Source organism: Quercus lobata, chromosome 9, assembly GCF_001633185.2.
Source record: "Quercus lobata isolate SW786 chromosome 9, ValleyOak3.0 Primary Assembly, whole genome shotgun sequence".
Taxonomy (NCBI): domain Eukaryota; kingdom Viridiplantae; phylum Streptophyta; class Magnoliopsida; order Fagales; family Fagaceae; genus Quercus; species Quercus lobata.
The window spans coordinates 42608095-42631424 of NC_044912.1; the positions used below are offsets into that span (position 1 = coordinate 42608095).

At 35.1% G+C, this 23330-nt stretch overlaps 3 protein-coding genes across 3 annotated transcripts; all 3 read left to right on the plus strand.

Moving 5' to 3' along the window:
* The first annotated feature begins 3306 nt into the window (after nt 1-3306).
* On the plus strand, nt 3307-4659 carry LOC115961784. The gene is made up of 2 exons (XM_031080706.1): nt 3307-3723; nt 4015-4659. The coding sequence occupies exons 1-2, from the start codon at nt 3307-3309 to the stop codon at nt 4657-4659; spliced, it is 1062 nt and encodes a 353-aa protein (XP_030936566.1).
* Nucleotides 4660-20013: 15354 nt separating this feature from the next.
* LOC115961786 (receptor-like protein 6) lies at nt 20014-22215 on the plus strand. The gene has a single exon (XM_031080707.1). The coding sequence runs from the start codon at nt 20014-20016 to the stop codon at nt 22213-22215; it is 2202 nt and encodes a 733-aa protein (XP_030936567.1).
* A 22-nt stretch (nt 22216-22237) lies between these two features.
* Nucleotides 22238-22963, plus strand: LOC115961787 (putative receptor like protein 25). Its single transcript, XM_031080708.1, has one exon. It carries the CDS (start codon nt 22238-22240, stop codon nt 22961-22963), a length of 726 nt encoding a protein of 241 aa, XP_030936568.1.
* Nucleotides 22964-23330: the final 367 nt, after the last annotated feature.

The following is a 23330-nucleotide window of genomic DNA, read 5'->3' on the forward strand; positions in this document are numbered from 1 at the left end:
CGGCGACCATTCGACTTCCCGGTAACCCTTCGCATTCCTTTGAACTGGCGACCGTTCGCCTTCACAGCACTTTCTCCTTTCCTGGCGATTCGAAGTTTGATCTGGAATGTAAGTTTCATTTTCCATTTTCGTTTCCGATTTCACTTCCTTGTGATTTAGTTTCCCGATCGGTCATTTTCAATCCAAACTCGGGCTCATTCAATCTTTCATGTAGCTAAATTTTTTTTTGGTTGGTAAAATTTTTGTTAAAAATAATTTGGTTTTTGTAAAAATTATAAGTATTTACCTATATACTTTTACCAAAAATGATTACTAATAAAATTTGTGGGTTCAAAGCCTGCTATATGGTTTTTTTTTTTTTTTTTTTTTTTTAAGATTATTTGACTTATAAGTTAGATGCACGTTTTAAAGGTTTTATATATATATATATATATATATATATAGAATTGTATTTTTACCTATATTATTTTTTAATAAATAAACTAACCCATGAGTGTATAACAAGAAATACACGTCAAATTTATTTTATGTTTCTTGATGATATAGATGATTGTTGAAGTAATTTTTGGTGACTGTGGTTGAGGATAAATTCTAACGTGTTAGTTTATATATATATATATATTTTTTTTTTTTTTTGAAAAGAAAGTTTGTTGCGCAATTATTGGTCAATCTGTGTGTTTCGTGAGAGTGTGATTGATCATTGGACAATACAATAGTGCAGCCAAATAAAACATTTTGGTCACTGAATGCCAATGGTCGAAGTAGAACCAGAGAATAATGCTAATGTGGCTAATATGGCTGTTAGTTAACTGGGTCCACCACTCATTTTCCCTAGATTCTCTCTTTTTATTTATTTTTTTATTTTCTCTTTTCTTTTGGGTATTTTACTAATTTTACTGTAATAAAAATATGTCTGCACAAAATAAAATTTTAACCGTGAAATTGTGAGAATAGTATAATTAGAGAAGAGCAAAGATCCTCCATCCAAGCTTCTGAAAAGGCAACCTATTGTAGCACTTTAAGGCTAAAAATGGAGTAGGACTTTATTGCGCAATTATTGTCCAATGGTCTTGTTACTGTGTATTGACAATACACTAGTGCAGCCAAATAATAAATTGTGTGAGTTCATGTGCTCTGGCAAAAGGAAATTGGGCCACATATCATATATAGTGTTGTTTGTTTGGCCAAAACTACTCAGACATAACTTGATAAAACTGTATATGACCAGATGATTTATTGTATCATTTTCCTTTTTGCTTTATATGTAAGTGTTCTTTTTATTTTCAATTTCTTTTGTAAGTGATATTTCTCTTTATGGTATACCCACCAGGAACTAGTAGTAACTGTTTTAGTAAATGGCCACAGTTTCTGGTTTAGTATACAGGTTTGCATGTTTTTGTAATTATTGTTGTTTATGCCATTCTTAATGTAGTAGTTATACTTGTATCAACTAATTGTCATAAACTAATTGTTGTTTATGCCATTCTGATTTTTTTTTTTTTTTTTTGCATTGGATTTTTTTTAAAATATATTTATTTATAAATTTTATTGCTTCTACATACTTGTCCGATGTGCTTTCTTATATCTGTCCTTTTTTAATGAGATTAAATTGAAGGGTGAGATTTTGGATGATGGTATTTATGTGATAGAATGGTTTTGTTGGGGAATTTACTGTTGGGTTTCTCCACAAAGTTATATTGCCTGTTAAGATGGTTCTGTTGTACTTTGGCGTTCTTTGCAATGCACTACCATGTTTCCTCATATGCTAGTTGTGTGTAATTGTGTTTCAGATTAAGTGAAAGGGCCTGGTTTTTTAGATGAATTGTGTAAATGCGTGTGTGATGATATCTTCATATTGGGTTCATTTGACTAAAATTGCTTGTGAATGTGCCTGTGGCCGTGGATAACCTTATTTGTTTTGAAGCTAGTGGGTGAGGTGGTTTAAGTTGCAGCTATGAGCCTATGAGGGAGCAAGGTAGATAAAGGCAATCGTATTTTATGCATTGTGATTGTTTGATTAATTAAAAGTTAAACTTTCTTTTATCTCCAGCTCTCTTTCTCTTTGGTGGCTAAAGAAATTGTGAGGAACAAGGTGAAAAACACAAGTTAACTTTGGATTTTTTCTGAAAGTTGTAAACTTAGCTTGAGCAAAGTAAGTATATTTTAGTTAAAAACTTATAAGCATTATAGTTGTGATGTTGAAAATTTGTTTTGTGGTGGGTTGTTGTGTTGGAGCAAGCGAGTGGCTTGTATGGTGTTATAAGGTGGTTTAAATTCATATTAGGAGTGTTTTTAATTTCTTACAAATGTGAATGAAACTTGTTGATTAGTAGCAATTGTGTTCTTTTATTCAATTTTAATACTTGTAAGCATTATAGTTGTGATGTTGAAAATTTGTTTTGTGGTGGGTTGTTGTATTGGAGCAAGCGGGTGGCTTGCATGGTTTTATAAGGTGATTTAAATTCATATTGGGAGTGTTTTTAATTTCTTGCAAATGTGAATGAAACTTGTTGATTAGTAGCAATTGTGTTCTTTTATTCAATTCCAATACTTGTAAGCATTATAGTTGTGATGTTTGTGATTGGCTTTGTGGTGGGTTGTTGTGTTGGAGCAAGCGGGTGGCTTGCGTGATGTTATAAGGTCGTTTAAATGCATATTGGGAGTGTATATTTGTGTGTGCAATGTATATTTGTTTAAGTATTAATATAGACTTGTGCATTCATGAATAGGATAGAGCTTTATCTAAGTAGCTTATGGATTTAGATGTTAGAATACATTATGCATGAGTTGTCCTTATTTTACTAAAATAGCATTCATTTTGTAATTGTAGTCAAACATGGATAAAAGTTGGATGACAATGGGTAAGACACCCGATGGCAGATTAAGTCATCCATATATTGAAGGGGTCAATGCATTTATTAATTTTGCAAGAGTAGTTGTGGACATGAGTGGTAATATTCCGTGCCCGTGTATTCATTGTGGGAATTACTATCAACAATCTCCTAATACTGTGCGTATCTATTTGCTTCATCGTGGGATTATGCAATCTTACATTAATTGGTATAATCATGGAGAACCTCATGTATTGAATGAGAACATTCATGATAATGAAATGTCGGATGGTGATCAGATGGATGGTATTGATGCCTTGGTAGGTGACCGAATTAGAGGGGAACCAAGAAATGCAACCGAAGATGATGAGGTGCGTCATTTTGATAAACTTGAGGAAGATGCAAAGCGTGAGTTGTATCCGAGTTACACTGATTATAGTATCTTGATGTTATTGAGATGTTGAATGTAAAAGTAATGACCAACTTGAGTAATAAGGGACTTGATATGATGCTAGAATTGCTGACAAAGGTTTTACCGAAAGGTAACTTAGTTTCAAGGTCAACTTATGAAGCAAAGAAGATATTACGTGACTTGGGCATGTCATACGAGCATATAGATGCATGCAAAAATGATTGTGCACTATTTTGGAAGGAAAATGAAAACCTTGATAAATGTCCGGTGTGTGAAGCGCCTAGGTACAAGGATACACATGCCCAAGGTAAGATGATTCCTCATAAGGTATTGCGTTACTTCCCGTTGACACCGAGACTAAGGAGATTGTACATGTTGGGCCAAAGAGCTAAGGACATGAGATGGTATATAGACAAATGTATGGACGATGGAATAATGAGGCATCCGACTGATAGTAAGGAGTGGAAGGAGTTTGATTATGTAAGGCTGAGATTGGCTACAGATGGATTTAACCCTTTTGGGAATATGAACAATAACTATAGTATGTGACCTGTCATACTTATCCCCTATAACCTACCGCCTTGGTTGGTTATGAAAAAGCCATATTTTTTGTTGTCCTTGCTTATTCCTAGTCCTCATCAATTGGGAAATGAGATTGATATTTACTTGAAACCATTAGTTGATGAGTTGAAAGAGTTGTGGGAAGAAGGTGTAGAAACTTATGATGCTTATAATAAAGAGCATTTTCAAATGCGTGCAACTTTGTTATAGACAATACATGACTACCCTGGATTTGGTAACGTGTCTGGGTGGAGGATAAAGGGTTATCATTCTTGTTACACTTGCAACGATGAACCATATTCAGAAGCTTTGGAAAGTAAAATTGAATTCATTAACCATCGAGTTTATTTACCTATGGAACATCGTTGGAGACATAGTCAATTGCATAATGGTTTATCAGAGAAACGAAAGAGATCTTTAGAGTTACAAGTGGGAAAAATACAAGAGCAGCTAGATAGAATGCCAAATATAATTTTAGGAAAGCATCCAAGTAACAAGAAGAGACAACTCATTGGGGAGCCAAATTGGTCAAAGGTAAGTATTTTGTACAAGCTTCCATATTGGAAGAATAAGAAGCTTAAGTACAACATTGATGTTATGCATGTGGAGAAGAACATTAGTGAGAGTGCTTATGGTACTTTGTTGGGCATTGAGGGGAGAAATAAGGATATTGACAAAGCACGGATAAACTTGCAAAATATGAACTTTAGGCATACGTTGCATTTGAAACAATATCCTGATGGATCATATGACAAGCCTCGGGCTTCCTTTTCATTAAGCCCAAATGAAAGGGATGGTTTTTATGACTTTTTAAATCAGTCAAGTATCCGGATGGCTATGCAGCCAACATATTAAGGTCAGTGAATGCAAAAAATGGTAGATTATCTGGTTTGAAAAGCCACGACTGTCATGTGCAACTACAACAAATTCTTCCAATTGGGTTGCGAGGGTTTGCACATAAAGACATTAGTATTGTATTGTTTGAGTTAGGCAGCTTCTTCCAAGACTTATGCTCAAGGACCCTAAAGCGGAGTGAATTGGAGAAACTAGAAGAACGTATAGTTCTTATACTATGCAAGCTTGAGAGGTTCTTTCCTCTAGCATTCTTTGATGTTATGGTCCACCTTTCTGTTCACTTGCCTTGAGAAGCAATTCTAGGAGGCCCGGTACAATATCGGTGGATGTATCCTATTGAAAGGTAATTAGATCCTTTGATGCATCCATCAATTGCAAATTTTCCCATGTGGTATAAAATCGCATAATGTGCGTATTTTTTCCTTGTAGGTATCTTGGAAAATTGAAAAGATACGTTTCAAACTGAGCTCGACCAGAAGGTTTGATTGCAGAGGCTTACATTCTCAAAGAATGTATTAATAACTGGTCTTTGTATATTGATGGGATTGAAACTGTGCATAATCGAAGAGAAAGAAATGAAGATTTAGGTGAATCTAGCGAAGGATTGATAGTTTTTTCACAAACTGCCTGACCTACAGGTGGTAGGCGGAATGATGGCAACTTGTCTCGTGCATTGCTTGATATTGCTCATTGGTACTTATTGTACAATAGTCCTGAGCTAGAGTCTTATTTAAAGTATGTGATTTCATATGCATGTATTGTTTAATCAAGTTTTGAATATTATCTGCAATGCTTAGTTGAAAATAAATCACCTTATTTTTAACAGTGAACACAAAAGCACATTGCATAATCCTACTGGAGAAATCATAACTCAAATCCAACGACAAAAGTTTCCCAACTGGTTCAGAGAACGTGTAAGACATTTGAAATTTAATCACACACAAATAGAAATTAAATATTTAAAAGTTTCTTCATTACTTTTTACTAATTAATATCACTTGTTATGTCATTATAGATGAATAGATTGAAAGTTAACGAGTCACCAGAAGCTACTTAATAGTTATGGTCATTAGCAAATGGTCTTAAGCCACATGTGAAGGAGTACACAGTTTGTATGGTCAATGGTGTAAAGTTCCATACAAGGGACCTAGACAATCGTCGTGTAACCCAAAACAGTGGTGTATGTACCGAAGGGAATCATGAGGGAGAAATGCACGACTTCTATGGTCACGTGTGCAAAATTTGGGAATTGGAGTATATGTTTCGCCATAAAGTTGTTTTGTTCCAGTGTGATTGGTACAATATTGGTACTAATGGTCGAAGGAGAACGATAAGAACCGATGCACACTGCACAAACATTGATGTTACAAGTCGGTGGTATGAAAATGACCCTTTTATACTTCCTAGTTAAGCAAGACAAGTTTTTTACCTTCAAGATACCAAATTGGGTGAACCTTGGAAAATTGTGGAGGTCCATTTTTCATCATCAACAACTCCACCTGTGGAGGTCCTGATGATTAGCCTAAGTTTGCATCATGGACGCTTAAAGGCAAAAATAGCAATTGTTGCTCATAGGATTGGCCTTGAGCTTAGCAAGAGTTGTCTCTGTGCATGTGGTCTCAGCAACTCTAGTGGCAGCTTTTCCCACCTTGTTCACCTCCGGGGACTTGACCTCAGCTACAAATACAATCACTTCAATTACTCCCAGATACCATCTATATACTATAGGCAATCTTGCCATGCTAACATATCTCAACCTGTCTTATTGCTTCTTTCTTGGTTAAATTCCATCAGAAGTTTCAGTACTCCACAAGTTGTCTACCCTCATGTCTTATAATTTATTGTTTTCTCCTATGCCAAATCAGTTGGCAAATATGTCCTCCATGACTTCTCTTATTCTTCATAATTGTGGGTTAATTGGGGAATTTCCAATAGGCATTTTGCTATTACCAAACCTATAGAGTTATGGGACAACTCAAATCTCAAAGGTTTTTATTTTCCTGACTTACATTTCATTTTCCCTTAAGACTTCCAATAAATAAATAAAAAATGTAGGAAAGCATCCATTAGCATATATCAATATGCATAAATTTTCAATAAGAAATTGAATTTATATGGAAATGTCATCAATAACTCTTACTCCCATTCAAATTATATTGATTAAAAAGAAATAGGAAAAAAAGAAGCAGAAAAATTAAAATTCAAAGGCCAAAATATTTTTATTTTCGTTGTTTAATTGTAAGGCATTTAACCACACACACACGCACATATAATGGGAAATGTTAATGGATGTCCTAAAAGCATTAGTATAGAATGTATTGTTAGAAATTTTTTATGTAAAAAAAAAAAAAAATTAATTAATTTTTTTGACAATTTTATATATTTCCCATTAAAGTAGTGTCAAAACTTTACTAAAATGGGTTATTAACAATTTTACTAAGGAAACTCTTTAACATGGCCCATATAAAATAAAAAAGTATCCAACATTTGTGATAATACAGTAGCAAGTAGGACTAATTACATATACATATTGTCAAGAGCCTTGTAAGTTAACTAGCACCTATTTTCAATGAAGATGTACAAGATTCAAACTCTAAACTATCGAATTATAAATAAAAAAACTAAATATACATATCCATCACATATTGACTTAAAAAAACCATCGAATTATAAATAATTTTAGGTTTTAATTATAATTATAAAAGTTAAAATAAAAATATAAATGTATAATCGTTTTATAAATAATAATATTTTACTAAAAAAGACATAAAAGTTTTGATGATTAAGAAGTGAATTTTCACATTAAGACAAGAAAATATAATTAAATATGTTATAATTTAAATGAAAAAGAAAATGAGAATCTTAAAAATATAATTATAACCTAAAAGTTAATAAGTTATTAACTACATGCAACGCAAGTCACAATTTTTTACCCTCTCCACCCGATGGTCACACTCACTCCATCTCCCCCAAAAATACCCAAATCACAATAAAAAGGAAAAATACATTTAAGTCTTTGCACAAATTTTCAATTCAATGTTGGCTGTGCTGATCCAATTCCCTATATCCTAATTCCCTTCATCGCCTTCATTTACATTTCAGTTTTACAGTTACTACCTTATTTTTATCTCTCTGTATGTTTAAGTGTTTAATGTTTATGTTTTGCCATATAGGATTTGTGCTTTTCCAAAACCCAAACTATATGTGTTTTTAATTAAAACCAATGACCAACCATACTCTCTCACATAGCCCTTGTCAGATAGGAAAGAGGAATTCAGAATTCAGACCCAATGACTCACCACTTCTCACTTTTGATTTTAGGTGGTTCTAATTACCCACTACTCCTAAATCCTTATATATACTACCCTAAGTCTCACCATACTATGTACACACACTATCCCGCTATTACTCTTATAATTACACTAAGAAGAGTTTAAAACAAAGAGAGTTTTAGTACTAGCTATCACTACCCAAAAAAAAAAAAAAAAAGTTGCCTATAGTAGCATTTTTTTTTTTGTAGCGTTCATAGAAAACGCCACAATAGGAACCTTATAGTGGTGTTTTCAAAAAACGCTTTATAGGCATATCTATAGTTGCGTTTAGGGAGCTCTATAGTGGTGTTTTAAAACACTGTGCCTATAGCAGCATTTCAAGGGGCCTATAGCTGTGTTTTAAAAACATCAGTATAGGTCCATTAAAAAAAATTTAAAAAGCCAAGCAAGGGAAAAAAAAAAAAAATTTAAAAAGACCTATAGCTGCGTTTTAGAAATGCCAGTATAGGGACTTTTTATTTCAATATTTTCTTTTTAATAGGAACTTATAAAAAAAATAATAATAAAGAAAGGACCTATAGCAGCGTTTACCAACCACCACTATAGGCCCTTGTCTTACAAGGGCCTATTCTGGCATTTGGACAAGGGCCTATTCTGGCATTTGTAAAATGCTGCTATAGCCCACCCAAAAAAAAAAAAAAAAAAAAAAATTTGAGGGACCTATAGCAGCATTTAATAAACTCCACTATAGGCCCTTGTCTTACATGACACTATAGTTGCGTTTGTAAAACACTGCTATAGCTTAACCCTAGAAAAAAAATTGAATATCCTATAGTAGCGTTTAATAAATGCCACTATAGCCACGTTTTATTTTAGGTTTTTTTTTTTTTTTAATTTTTTTATTTAGGACTTATAAAAAAATTTTAAAAAGAGGCTTATAGCAGCATTTAATAAATGCCACTATAGGCCATTGTCTTACAAGGGCATACAGTGGCGCTTGTAAAACGCTACTATAGCCCAGCCCAAAAAAAATTAGAGGGACCTATAACAGCATTTAATAAATGCTGCTAACTCCAAAAAAAAAAAAAAAAAAGGTTTTGAGGGACCTATAGTACCTAATAATAAAGTAAGTGCTTTGCTAATATTAACACTAATGTAGCCGGGGGCATCAAAATATTTGGTGTTTATTTACAGAATAATGTTACTAAAGTTGTTGGCAATGTTGAGAACAACAACAGTCAAGTAAAAAAATTGTGTCAGTATGTTGTTTACTTAAAAAAGTTAGCATTGTACATAAGAATTATAAATTAGCAGTTTCTAATGTACTAATTTTGCTATTTGTTTTAGGGAAGTGATGGACTAAAGAAGAGCACAAATTATTTCTAATTGGTCTAAACCAACTTGGGAAACATGATTGGAAAGAAATCTCATAGAAGTTTGTTACCACCAAAACCCCAACCCAGATTGGTAGTTATGCACAAAAATATTTACTGAGACAAGCTGGAACTAATAAGGTGAAACGAAGACCGAGTGTGTTTGACTTTTTTTTTTTTAATAAGAAAACTAGAAACTTCTGTTAGGACATATGTGATTCAATATTAGGAAAATATGTCAATATTTTATGTAATTGGATAATCTTTTGACAAAACGCACTTTGCTTGTAATTGCGTAAATCTAGGATGTGTTTAATACTTCAAGGAACGAGGTTTCAAGTTCAAGTGTTAAATCTATGCAAGTCTATTCAAGAAACAAGTAAAGAAGTGCTGGATTTTAAAGCTCGACAACTAGCATCTATCAAGGTTTAAAAGTTGTTTCAGCCCGTGGCTCAACAGCTAGCTCGATAGATGGCTATCTATCGAGGTTTATGAAACTCAGTTTTTCAGAACTGATTTTCATCCAATCCATGAGTATGTGTTTAGGCTTTCTTTTCTCACAACCCTAAACATATATAAGGATTAATTTAAGGGCCGTCAAAGGTTGCGCCGATGTGAAGAAAAGTTTTGTTAATGCAAATCGTGACCGAAGACAGAATTTGCCCTAGTTCATCTTTCTATTGAAGAAGCTGCTGTGTTTATACACCTTAGAGTTTTGTGACCAAGGAGCTTCGTGATCTTCATCGTGTGATGAATTGAAGAACTTTGCAACCAACATCTTTCTCAAGTTGCTGATCAAGTCATGTACTAGGATTTGCACATCATAGGTTTCTGTGACCAAGGAGTTTCACGATCTTTATCGTGTGATGAACTGAAGAACTTTACAACCAACATCTTTCTCAAGTTGGTTAGTTACATATTGGGAGTCGTGCATTGAAAAGGAGAGATTGTCACTATAGAACAAGTCTAATTGGGTATTGGGATAAAGGTTCAACTGTAGGTTGGTATAAAGTACTGAGATTCTTTTACTTGTAATCACTTGTTTGATAATAGTGGACTCTCAGGAGTGGTGACTTTAAAATCACTCGGTGGAGTTTTGCCATGTAGGTTTTCTCCATTCATAAACAAATCACCTTATCAATTTAATTTCCGCTGCTCTTTAATTAATTGGTGATTTGTTTGTGCTACCATGTATTTTGCATGTTAATTTGATTAATTAATAAATTTGGCTAATTAATAAATTAATTCATCACAAGGGGTCAATACATTCTTGGCCTATCAAGTGGTATCAGAGTAGAAACACTCTAATTAGGTGTTAATCTTTGCTGTGTGATCCATTGACCCCTGTTGTCATGGATAGAAGACAGTCTCTTATTATACCTCCTTTATTTGATGGTACTAACTATGCATACTGGAAAGTATGCATAAGAGCTTTCTTGTAGTCATTAGATGAAAAGGTGTGGCAAGCTATGGAGATAGGCTGGACCAAGCCTACGGAAGTGCCAGCCAATTGGGATGATGCTAAGATCAAGGCGGCAAACTTCAATAGTAGAGCATTGAGTGCTTTATTCAGTGCAATCATGAATGAGGAGTTTAAGAAGATATCTTCTACTGAAACTGTTATGGAAGCATGGACCATTCTCTAGACAACCTATGAAGGAACCAAGGCTGTCAAGGATTCAAAACTTTAGAGGCTTACCACGAGCTTTGAAGAGATTAAGATGGAGGAGGATGAGTCATTCGATGAGTTCTATGCCAACCTAAAGGACATAATGAACTCAGCCTTTAATCTTGGGAAAACCATTCTTGAAGCCAAGATTTTTAGAAAGGTGCTTAGATCTCTACCCGAGAGATTTCATGCCAAGATCACCGTGATTGATGAATTAAAGGATATTGACAAAATTCCTTTAATAGAGTTGGTTGGCAATCTGCAGACCTATGAGTTGGGTTTGACAATGATCGGAAAATCAAGCAAGAGCAAGAGCAAGAGCATGGCATTGAAGGCCAAGAGCAGTGACGCTAATGAGTCTTCAGACGATGAAGATTCTAAAATGAAGTCCCACATCACAAGGAAATTCAAGACGTTCATGAAGAATGCCAATGGGAAGAGCTTCAACAAGGACCGTAGACAATCTAGTTCTTCTCAGTTTAAAAGTCAAGACAAAGGGAAAAAGGATGTTAGGGATGGCGGTCAGTACACTATTCCCTCAGGACCAAAATGCTTTGGGTGTCAAGGTTTCGGACACATGAAACAAGAGTGCCCTACGTATCTCAAGACTATTGGGAAGAGCAAGGTACTTACTGCTATGTTGAGCGACACTAAGCCTGAGGATGATTCCGATAATGAGGATGATGGAATCCTAAATGCCTTCACTACCACCGTAAATCCTACTAAAGGGATTGTTGAAGATTTGGATGAAGAAGAGAAATTGGTGGAGTATAAGTTTGAAAATATGGATGAATAAGATAAAATCCACAAAGCTATTGCAAAGTTATACAAGGTCTTAAAAAAGCATGAGAAGTTGTATAGGTTGGCCACCAAGAAATTTAGTGAAGTAGAACTTAAACGAGAAGAAATTTCCATTAAGTTTGATGAAGCAAATCAGACCATTGGAGCACTGAGATTTGAGAATAATTTCTTGGCTGAGAAGATCAAGAAGCTTGAGGCAGAACTACTACAAGTCAGAACCCAGTTGGAAAGGACTTCAAGTGCAAAGCTCGATGAGATGCTCAGTCTTCAGAAATCTGCATCCAATCGAACCGATTTAGGGTATGATTTCTCTTCTCCTAGTATTGCTTCTGCTAGTACTATTGTTTTTGTTTCTCCTACTGATAATATTGAAAATGAGAACAATGATGTTAAAAATGAATTAGCTAGTGAGAAAATAGACAAGGGTAAATTTATCTTAGGAGCACCCCCTAAGCTTGATAAAAAAGAGATTAAGAACCTTAGGGTTTAAGAAGGGAAATACTCAAAAGCCCAAATAGAAAAAGCAACATTTCTATCATCACTGTGGCATAGCTGGACATACTCGATCTAATTACTATAAGTGGTTAGCCACTTAACAATGCAACAGCGTGATCGCATCAAGAAACCAGAATCAGTTTCCAACCTCCTTTACTCCTCTTAGAGATCTTCTCAAAGCCCTCATTTTTCTTTCGAACTTGAACGGTTTCAATTCTTTCCCTTCACTGTCGGATCAAGGGTTTGCTAAATGGAAAGGTTCTCTCTCTTCACTTCTTGTTTTTGTTTTTGAATTACTTGTGTGTTTTGCTTTACTATTTTAAGTCAGTCTAGTTTTATGCATTGCTTTGTTTAACTTGTTTTTGTTTGTTTTCTTTTCAGTTTTGGTTTTTTTTTTTTTTTTTTCATATAAAAATTAAAAAAAAAATGAAAAATCAGAAAAATACAAAAACAGTGTGTGTTTGTGTATATTGGTAATTGTGTACCTTGGATGGCCATTGAAACAAAGTTTTCTAAACTTTGTATCTTTTGTAACTTAGATGAGCATATTTATGCACAACTAAGCAAGTGAGCTTTGTGGCTTGTGTTTGAGATGAGTAAGATTAAGTAATCTCTTGTACTTAACACTCATATCATTCTTTTTGATGGAAAGGACTAGAAAATCCTAAGAGAAAGGCATAAATAACCATCTCACCACTGGTGCCCACCAATCATGAAATGACATTTGTATGCTTCGGCATAGCAAAAGTGCAATGTCAAAAGTTTAACATCATTGGGTATTTCTTTTCTCTCTCTTATATACCCATGCACGATTTGCTTAAAAGAAAAATATGCAAAGAAAAACAAAAAGCAAAAAGAATCAAAATTATTTACATATGATTGTAAGCGCATATTCTAGGAGATATGAGAGTTATAGGATGTACCTTGAAGGTGATAGTTCCCATCAAACAGTTATGATTGTTTGTGAGCTAAAATGATTTTCTCATATCTCAAATCGTCATAACATGTAGACACTTATGCAATATTGCGATGTTTTTCACACACAACATGCAATATTCTTTGCTACTTTTGATACATGTGTAGGTACAATGTGATTTGGCCATCACAAGGAATACTTGTGTAAATGTATGCTCACTAAACTATCTTAACCTGTTTTTGAAATATAAAATTGGTTAGACTTGTTTAGTATATGTGTGTGTGTGTGTGTGTGTGTGTGTTTTTTTTGGATCTATGTACTTAACATTTTTCTTGATTGAGAGATGTTTTTGAGAGCTTAAAATTTTGTTTGGATCTTTGATTGAGTAGCATGCTTGATTGCATTGAAAAAACTGTTTTTCTCTTCTTTGAAAAAACTGTTTTTCTCTTCTTTGAAAAAACTGTTTTTAAGTAATCTCGATAGCTCTCAACAGATAAGCTATCTATCGAGACCCTTCAACTACTTTTTATCGCATTCTCGATAGCTCTCGATAGCTACTTCGATCCATCGAGAAACCTTCTGAATGCTCGATAGCTACCTCGATCCATCGAGAATCTTTGCTGTGGACACCTCTCATTAGACCCTCGATAGCTAGTTCGATAGCTAAAAGGCGTGTTTTAAATCTTGATAGCTCTCAATCCATCAAGGTTTATGAAATTTCTATATATAGGTGCCTCGTGATTTCAGATCTATTCTATTCAATCTCTCTCGATTGTTTTGAGTTTTTTCACCTCCCAAACTCCTCTCTCTCACTTCAAACTTCATTCCCAAGAGTTCTTTAACCTTTATCTTGCACTTCTTTACTGGTAAGGTCCTTAATCCCTCTCTTCATCATGCATTTCACATTTTGTGACCTAACTTTTGGGGTTTTTGGAAAGTTTTGAGATTTTTTAAAATCAATGAAGTTTTTGCTAAATTTTTGGGATGAGTTTTGTATATTTGATCCTAAATGATCATGCATTGCATCACATGTGCATTATAACAATGTTTCATGCATTTTAGATGTGTGTTACTTTGTTGCTATGTTGTATGTTGGTAGGATTGGATTGGGCTGAGCCCATGATGCATTTATATTTTCATGTCACATTTTCATGCATACGTACCTTCAATTCTTTATATTTTGATATATTGTCTTGTTGGTGATTTTCTGATTCTCTCTCTCTCTTCTTCTTGCGTTAATCTGCTCTATGGCACCTAAACGCAAATCTACTCCGTACCAGAACCCTATGTGTTTTGGGGCATCTTCTTCTTCTCCTTCTAACCCCACTCCATCTCACGTATGGTTCCGTGATGAGAAGGCCAAGTCGGACTTCTTGGAGAACTTTTCATGATGAGGCATTTATTCGGAACGCCAAGTCATTGTAGCAGATTTTTCTAACATTGACCTACTCACTGTCATCTACAGTAGGGGTTGGAAGTCACTGTGTGGCATCCCGGTCATGTGGCCTTCCGTGGTAATGCAGGAGTTTTACTCCAATATGCACGGAATTGATACTTCTGCATCTCATTTCTTTTCTCGCGTTTGAGGTACACACATTGCAGTTACTCCAGAGATTGTCTTTGAGGTACTACACATTCCTAGGTAGCGCATCCTGACTACCTTGGCTGTGAGCGTCTGAATATAGTATCCAAAGATGAACTCTTGTCTCTCTTTTGTGAGACACCTTCTTCTTGGGGTGATCATCAAAACACCCTTTGCTCGAGCTTTGCAAAAGGTCCGAGATTCCTTAACATGGTAATGACATTCATTCTTCATCCTTTATCTCATTATAACACTATCACAGATCCTCGTGCGCGATTTTTGTTATCCCTCTTAGAGGATTTCTCTATTGACTTCCCTTCTCACTTTATTCTATCCCTTATAGATGTCTATAGGGATATGGCGACCCATGATATGCTTATTTTTCCTTCAGTTATCACACAGATCCTTTGCCATTTTTCTGTCTCTTTTCCTGTGTCCCCTCATTTCTCAGTCATGGGTGCCATAGATAGGGCTACCGTCAGATGGAGTGAGGCTCAGCTTCGACCGAGGCAGCCACAGACAGAGACCACTGGTTTGGGATTACTGCCAATAATAACACTACTGCAGCTGCATGCATCAAAATTTTTGGTGTTTATTTACAGAATAATGTTAATGGCAACGTCAAGAACAACAAGAGTCAAGTTGTTAAAAAGCCAAGCATTGCTGTTGATCAGAAAACGAAAGGTATATATTATGTCAAAAAACTGCTTTTAGTTTTAGTTTATAGAAAGTAAAAAAATCTTGTGTTTTCTTTCTTATGGAAGTAAAATCATTCTGTCAATATGTTGTTTGCTGGAAAGAAGTTAGCATTGGACATATGAATTATTAATTAGCAGTTTTTAATGTAGTTAATTTGCTGTTTGTTTCAGGGAAGCGATGGACTGAGGAAGAGCACAAATTATTTCTAATTGGTCTAAACCAGCTTGAGAAACATGATTGGATAGAAATTTCATAGAAGTTTGTGATCACCAAAACCCCAGCCCAGATTGGTAGTCACGCACAGAAATATTTCTTGAGACAGGCTGAAACTAATAAGATGAAACGTAGACCAAGTGTGTTTGACTTGACTCTGCAGAATGAAGCGGAACTCTCTCGGTCTGCTCCTAAGGATTTCCAAGTTCCACATACTAAGAAAAGTGATGCTGAAAGCAGCTCTGAATCTTTGGCGTTGGATTTTCCACCACTTGCTCAAATTCCAGCCTCTGTATGTGGTGCTCCAAGTTATTGTCAGATTCCTTCCATGGTAATTAATAATTTGATTTTTGCCACTTTTTTTAATTGTTGAATTCTATTTCATATGGTAGTAAAATAAAAATGATTTAAACTTGATTTTAGGTCACAACATAGTGTGTATTTTATCTTCATATTAGATAACTGGATAAGAACTATATCAACTATTACCCTAAAAACCATTCATTGTTAGTGATCTTTAAAGCAACTTGTCAATGCAACGAACCTTTGAAGAATTAGACCATCATTTGCACACTGTTTAAAAATTTAATATCTTGCAGTGCTTTTAAAAAAAATAAAAATTCTTTATGCAATTTTTGGTGAGGGATTAATAGAAAGGGTTCTCCTGGAAAATATGCTTGCTTAAATTGTGGAGAGTGGTAGCTGGCAAGATTATGGGGGAAACTTTTTACCTTATAGTGCTTTAAAACAGTGCTGTAATCGTATGATCTTCTATGCTGTGCTTCATTAGGACTAATGTCAGTTGATTGGAAATTTGCAACCTTACTTTATGCTCCATAGGCTGGTGGTATCTGTGTTTTTAATAAATTGCTGCAAAATTGATTAAAATTGGATTACAATTCTCTAAAGTTCCATAAATAGCATGTTGAATTATATGGTGAACTGGAATTATATATATCCTTGATTCGAATCAAGATTGCAGCCTCAGATGTTTCTAATTGCTAGCCACATATGGCTTGTTACAAAGTAGATTTCTTTAAGCATGGAATTTTAATTTATTTCTTTTCAATCACCACTAGCCAAAGCATCAAACTAGTTTCTTTTCATAATGATTTTGCTTGTCTTAACAGGTGGGAAGGCCTGGCAGTGCACTGTTCATTCCAAACCCAATGGTGAATTTTGCCAGCCAAAGTTATTCGTGCTGGTTGCCTGCAGGCTGGAACCCAGCAGACTTTTTGTACTCGTGCTTCTGATATTATTGATCCATCCGATATTCCTTCACTACCGTCTTTCCGTTGCAGTCTATCTGATTTAGGCAATAGGCTTTCATCAATTGCTAGAGATGTTGAAGAGCTTACAATAGGACAGCCTCAGACCTCCCGAGGAATAAATGTAACAACTCAAACATCTGGAGCTATTAGAGTGACCTAAAAAGTTTTGATGAGTTGAAGCTTGATTTTTGCATTTTGATTTATCTTATAAAAGGCTATAATTTTTCCCCCTTGCGTATAAAATAGGTGGGCTGAAAGGTTGAGTCAGAAAAAAGTTAAAAAGGCAATTGTAAGGTCATTGCCAATATGTTCCAACTTTTTTATTTTTTTATTTTTTTTTGGCGTCAATCTTAGTTATTGCGTTATTCTCTACCTCGTCCACCTCTCTAGTTCAACTTAGAGGCAACCACACGTTGATCACTAGGTTCCTAACAAATGAAATTGGAGCTGTCATCTTGAAAAGTGTATAGATGAACTATGATAAGATTTGCAAGAATTGCGGCTAATGTTCAACATAGTTTTTGAGAATTTCAAGGCTTTATGCAAATCTCACAAGGCTATGAAAGAAGAACTCTAAAACTTGAAGAAGGATGTTAAGAACATGATCGAAGAAGAGTTACAATCTCTTGATTCGATGGAAATTAAAGAGAAAATTAAGTTTTAAAATATTTTTTCCAAATTTGATCAAGTTTGACCGTGGTAAAATTGAGCTTGATCTAAAATTGACTAAGATCTAACCACATGATTAGGAATAATTTGAGTACATATCAAAGAAAATAAAATTCTCTTTAAAATGACTGCTCGTGGATCCAAATTGGAGTTAAACCAAGTGAGATATCTCGAATTCGCCAAAACTCCCAACACATAGTTAGTAATTTTTACTAAATGTTGGATGTAAATTTTACATTGGTTGTCTTTCAGGGCACACAATACATATGTGAAATCCAAAACTTTATAAAGGGACACTTAAGGCTTTGCCCCATAAAAAATCTCTACCTTAGTCTACACAACCAAACTCTCTGCCTAACAGCTTAGTCTTGCTACCAGCCCACCATATATTAGGCCTTGGACACGGTCTGAGAGCCCATGAGAGTAGCCCAACTCTATTCTCACATAAATTAGCAACATTTGTCAGACCGCAATCGGCTCTTACCAATGCCACCCCTAACACTTGTATAGCATGATCCAACAACGCAACACAAGCCCAATATCACATCACCCTCACTTGTATGGCATCATACAAATACGCTCTTAATTGGTAGACAGACCAGCTTTGCCTTTCACAACGTTGCTTGCCCACTGCACAACAACCAGCCCACGGCCCAGCATGTTAGACCACCATATAGCCCAACTCAGAACATGTCCACTATCAGGTCCATTTTTATTGCAAAAAGTCCCTTAAGGCCCTTTAGTCTTTATCAAATGGATCATTCAATAAAAATAAAATTGTCCAAGGTCCAGCGTCCAAATACAAACCCTGATTCAGGGGTGAATAATAATAATTATCAAGGATCTGTCAAAAGGACCCACTGTACTATATAACCTATCATGTTAGAAAGGCTAATGGGAAGAAATTCAGAAATCAATTTCAGGATTATTGAGTTTAGGTATGAATATTGAGAACCATTTTTAATTCTATTTATATCGACCAGTTATGAGAATTGTTAGGACAAATATAACAATTAGAATACCCAGAACATTCCATTCCAACAAGATTAGAAAAAGTGGGCCTGAATGAAAATGTAGGCGTGAAATAAGATTTTCTAATTTCCTCTTGAGAAGGGAAAAAGATCAGAAGTCCTTTTAAATTCCAACATGTGAGAGACTTTAAAGATAAAAAACAAAGACAAAAAACTTTGACTAATGTAATGACACAGGACAGTATGCCATGTCGACCCCAGAGACACGGCGTGACCTACAGTAAATGTAAGATGCACATGAATGGATTCAATTTCAATGACCCTTTTCTTGGGTTAAGTGAATGAGCTCAAAATGGACGCTAAAGAACAACTTACACTCCTTTCTTTCTAGGAAGGCTGCAATTACAAACTAACAGCTGCTATCCCACTTGACTGTTGTTTTCTTTTTTGAATCTTGGTCTTTTCTGAGTTGTATTTGTTTCTTGTTGTTGCTGGTTGGCCATAATATTTGCTGCAAAAAAAATAACTAAATTAAGATTTCCAACTTGGGTGTAGTGATTTTAAGTGAAGTCACAATTTCTTTTTCTTTTTTTTCTTTTTTTTTTTTAAGATTGCATAAAACAATTTATGTGTAATAAACATAGCCCATGATCCAAAATAAAATTACACTTTGTTAGGTTAAAAAAAATTAGTGTTTTCACAAATACACGAGCTTTATACTGTTTGGTGTTATTGGATTTTTCAAAGCCGAAGAAATCTGCCTTACAGCAAATAGTTTATTTTCTGGCACAAAAATGAAGCTAGAGGCTAGCAAGGAACAAAGGCAGGGTTGTAGTATATTACTTGTAATTTTTTTTTTTTAATAGATACAATAATAATATTTCAAATTTATACCAACAGATTTTTTTTTTTTTTAATTGTCGAATAAAAATTCTATCTCCAACCTATTATCTAATTGATTTTCATTTTGTTACTATATAGTCTTGGTCTTGGTCTTATATTTTCTTAAAGTCGTAGATCCAGCCCTTCAATCAGGGTATGGAAAACTGGTTATGGTGCTTAAAAATATCGTAATTTCTCATCCTGTATTCCTAAATACGAGAAATAATACTGAAAGTGAAAGAGAGATAAAAATTTCTACTAAAAAATGAGGGGTGCGTATACATGATGCTTTAAATGCCATAATTGACGGGGAGTGACACTTGACCTACAGTGAGGCCAACACAGAGACTTCCTAAGTACAGCAACTGGTGCTGGTGGAGTCCACCCAATCTTGTATGCATGCCATTGCATATTTCATTCCATTTGTCTATAAATGAACCACGCATTCATTTCCTTGCTAATCCAGGAGTTGTAAACACATAAAAGATACTACTAGATAAACTTATACAGACACTATGAGCTAGCATTAATATCTTGCTTCATGTTCTTGAGCTCACTTTTTCATCCCGCTTACTCTTCATCTTCTATTCGTCCATTGTGTCGCATTGATGAGAGCTCTGCCTTGTTGCAATTCAAGGAAAGCTTTATTGTCAACTCCACCTGTGGAGGTCCTTATGATTATCCTAAAGTTGCGTCGTGGATGCTTGAAGGAGAAAACAACAGTTGTTGCTTGTGGGACGGGGTTGATTGTGATGATGACACTGGTCATGTGATTGGCCTTAACCTCAGCAGCAGTTGCCTCTATGGTTCCATTAACTCTAGCAGTAGCCTTTTCCGCCTTATGCACCTTCGGCAACTTGACCTCAGCTACAATTTCTTCAATTACTCTCGGATACCATCTACTATAGGCAATCTTTCCATGCTGACATATCTCAACCTCTCTTATTCCTTCTTTCAAGGTCAAATTCCATCAGAAATTTCACTACTCTACAAATTGTCTGTCCTCGATTTGTCTAATAATTTTAATTCATATTTACAACTTTTGGAGCTCAAAAGACCCACTCCAGAAAGCCTAGTACAAAACTTAACCAACCTAGAGAAACTTGATCTCTCTGTGGTAGACATATCTTCTCCAGTTCCAAATCAGTTGGCAAATATAGCCTCCCTGACTGCTCTTGCCCTCCATGATTGTAGGTTGGTTGGGCAATTTCCAATAAGGATTTTGCAGCTACCAAACCTACAGTTTCTTGAGCTATGGAGCAACTTTGATCTCAAAGGTTATTTGCCTCACTTGCATTTGAGCAGTCACCTTAAGTATTTGTCAGTGGGGCATACTGGATTTTCTGGTGAGATACCTGCCTCAATCGGAAGCCTGAATTCCTGGGAACGTTTGGATCTCAGAGATTGTAAATTCTCAGGGTTGATTCCCCCTTCACTTGGTAATCTTTCTAAGCTCACTATTCTAAACCTTTCAGGAGACCATTTTAGAGAACAGACACCTTCTTTCTTCTCAAATCTCTCCCAACTAATTCAGCTATCAATTTCCTCTTATAACATGAGTAGTGGGAGCTTGTCATGGCTTAATCAGCTCAACAAAATTAATCTTTTGCTCCTTCCCAAAAACAATTTAAGTGAGTTTCCACCATCTCTTGCCAATTTCACCCAACTCACTGCTTTGGATTTAAGCTCTAATGATTTCACTAGTCGCATACCATTTTGGGTTTTCAATCTAACCAAATTAGTTTATCTGGATTTTTCATTAAATAAGTTGAGCGGTGCCATTTCAAGCTCTATCTCTCAACTTGAGAATCTTGAATATCTTGATCTTTTTTCAAATAATTTAAGTGGCATGGTGGAGCTAGACATGCTACTTAGACTTAAAAACTTAACAGCATTGTGTGTGTCATTGAACAAATTATCATTGCTCCCCCCAAAAAATTCCAATGCTACTCTTCAAAAGTTCATGATTTTGGGGTTGGCTTCATGCAATCTGAGTGAGTTCCCGAACTTCTTACAAAATCAAGATAGATTGGGTTCCTTAGATTTATCCTTCAACAATATTCATGGCCAGATACCCCAATGGTTTTGGAAAACAAGTACAAAAAATCTGATCTTTTTGGATCTCTCTCACAACTTTCTAACCGGCTTTAGCCAAACTCTTGTTGTTCTTCCTTGGTCTCGTTTATTCTTTCTAGACATAAGCTCGAACAAGCTGCAAGGATCACTGCCAATTCCACAATCCCTCATCTTCTTCTATTCAATATCAAAAAATGAACTTACAAGAGAGATCTCATCATTGATTTGCAGTTTAAATTTTCTTGAAGTTCTTGATTTGTCGGAGAACAACTTAAGTGGAAAAATTCCAAAATGTTTGGGAAACTTTAGCAATTCTCTCACCATATTGAATTTAAGAAGAAATAACTTGCATGGCACTATTCCTCACACGTGGACAAGTGGGAACAAATTAAGGATGATTGATGTGGGTGACAACAAGTTGAGAGGGCAAGTCCCAAAATCAATAGTCAATTGTATGTTGCTCGAGAATCTTGATCTTGGAAACAACCAGATCAATGATAGTTTTCCCTTTTGGTTGGCAACCCTTCCTGAGTTGAAGATTCTCATATTGCGCTCTAATTATTTTCATGGCCCAATAGCGGCTCCTGAATTTAGTCTTGTGTTCCCCAAATTGCGCATCTTTGACATTTCTTGCAATAGTATCACTGGTAGTCTACCTTCAAATTAAATTCTTCCAAAGTTGGAATGCCATGAAAATTGTTGATGATGGCCAGTTAGGTTACATGCAAGTAAAGACATTTGTTTTTCGGATGGGATCACCTGATCATTTTTCTGATCATTATGACTATTCGATGATAATGACAAACAGGCACTTGACAACACAATATTATAAAATAATAGAAGTCTTGGAAATCATTGATTTCTCACACAATAGATTTGAAGGATTGATTCCAGAATCTATTGGAACTCTTAAGGGGTTTCGTGCATTGAACTTGTCCAACAATATATTCACTGGTCATATACCATCATCCTTGGGACACTTGACACTACTTCAATCACTGGACCTTTCTCACAACAAGCTCTCAAGAGAGATGCCTCAACAACTAGTACAACTCACTTTCCTAGCATCTTTTGACATATCTTACAACAATTTCACAGGATCCATACCACGAGGAAACCAATTTGATACATTTCTAAATAGTTCATTTGAAGAGAATTTAGGATTGTGTGGGAACCCGTTGTCAAGAAAATGTGAAGGATCACCGCCTTTAACCTTCAAAGAGAATCCAGAGTACTCTAGATCTTCAAATGAAATTGATTGGACATTTGTTGTAATTGGTAATGGAAGCGGTTTTATAATTGGACTGGTTATTGGCCACAAAATGAGCGCTAGGAAACTTGACTGGCTTGTGAACTTTTTTGGAATAAGGAAGCAGAAATGGCAAAGACAGAAGATATGGGGACATTGGAAATAATATTCCGTGGTCAAAATATCTTCCACATGTGTTCAAATTTGTATTTGCTTGTCGCACTTCTATATTTTTCTTTTTTTATATTATGTATTTTTTTAGAGGGGTGGGGACATGGGGTATATGGAAGCACTCCAAACTAGATCTAAAACTTAGAGCAATTAAGTATCATATATGAATAAGATTCCTCTTTTTTTTTTTTTTTTTCTCTGTTTTCTTTTTAATTATTATTAAATAGATACCATTGGATATAAAACTCATGGTGTTTGGTTTATGATGATTTTTTTTTATCATTAAATTAAAAAATCAATTAATTTCCTTTTTTTTTTTTTTCTTTTATACGTGGGATTTGAATTCAACTCACCCTTATAAC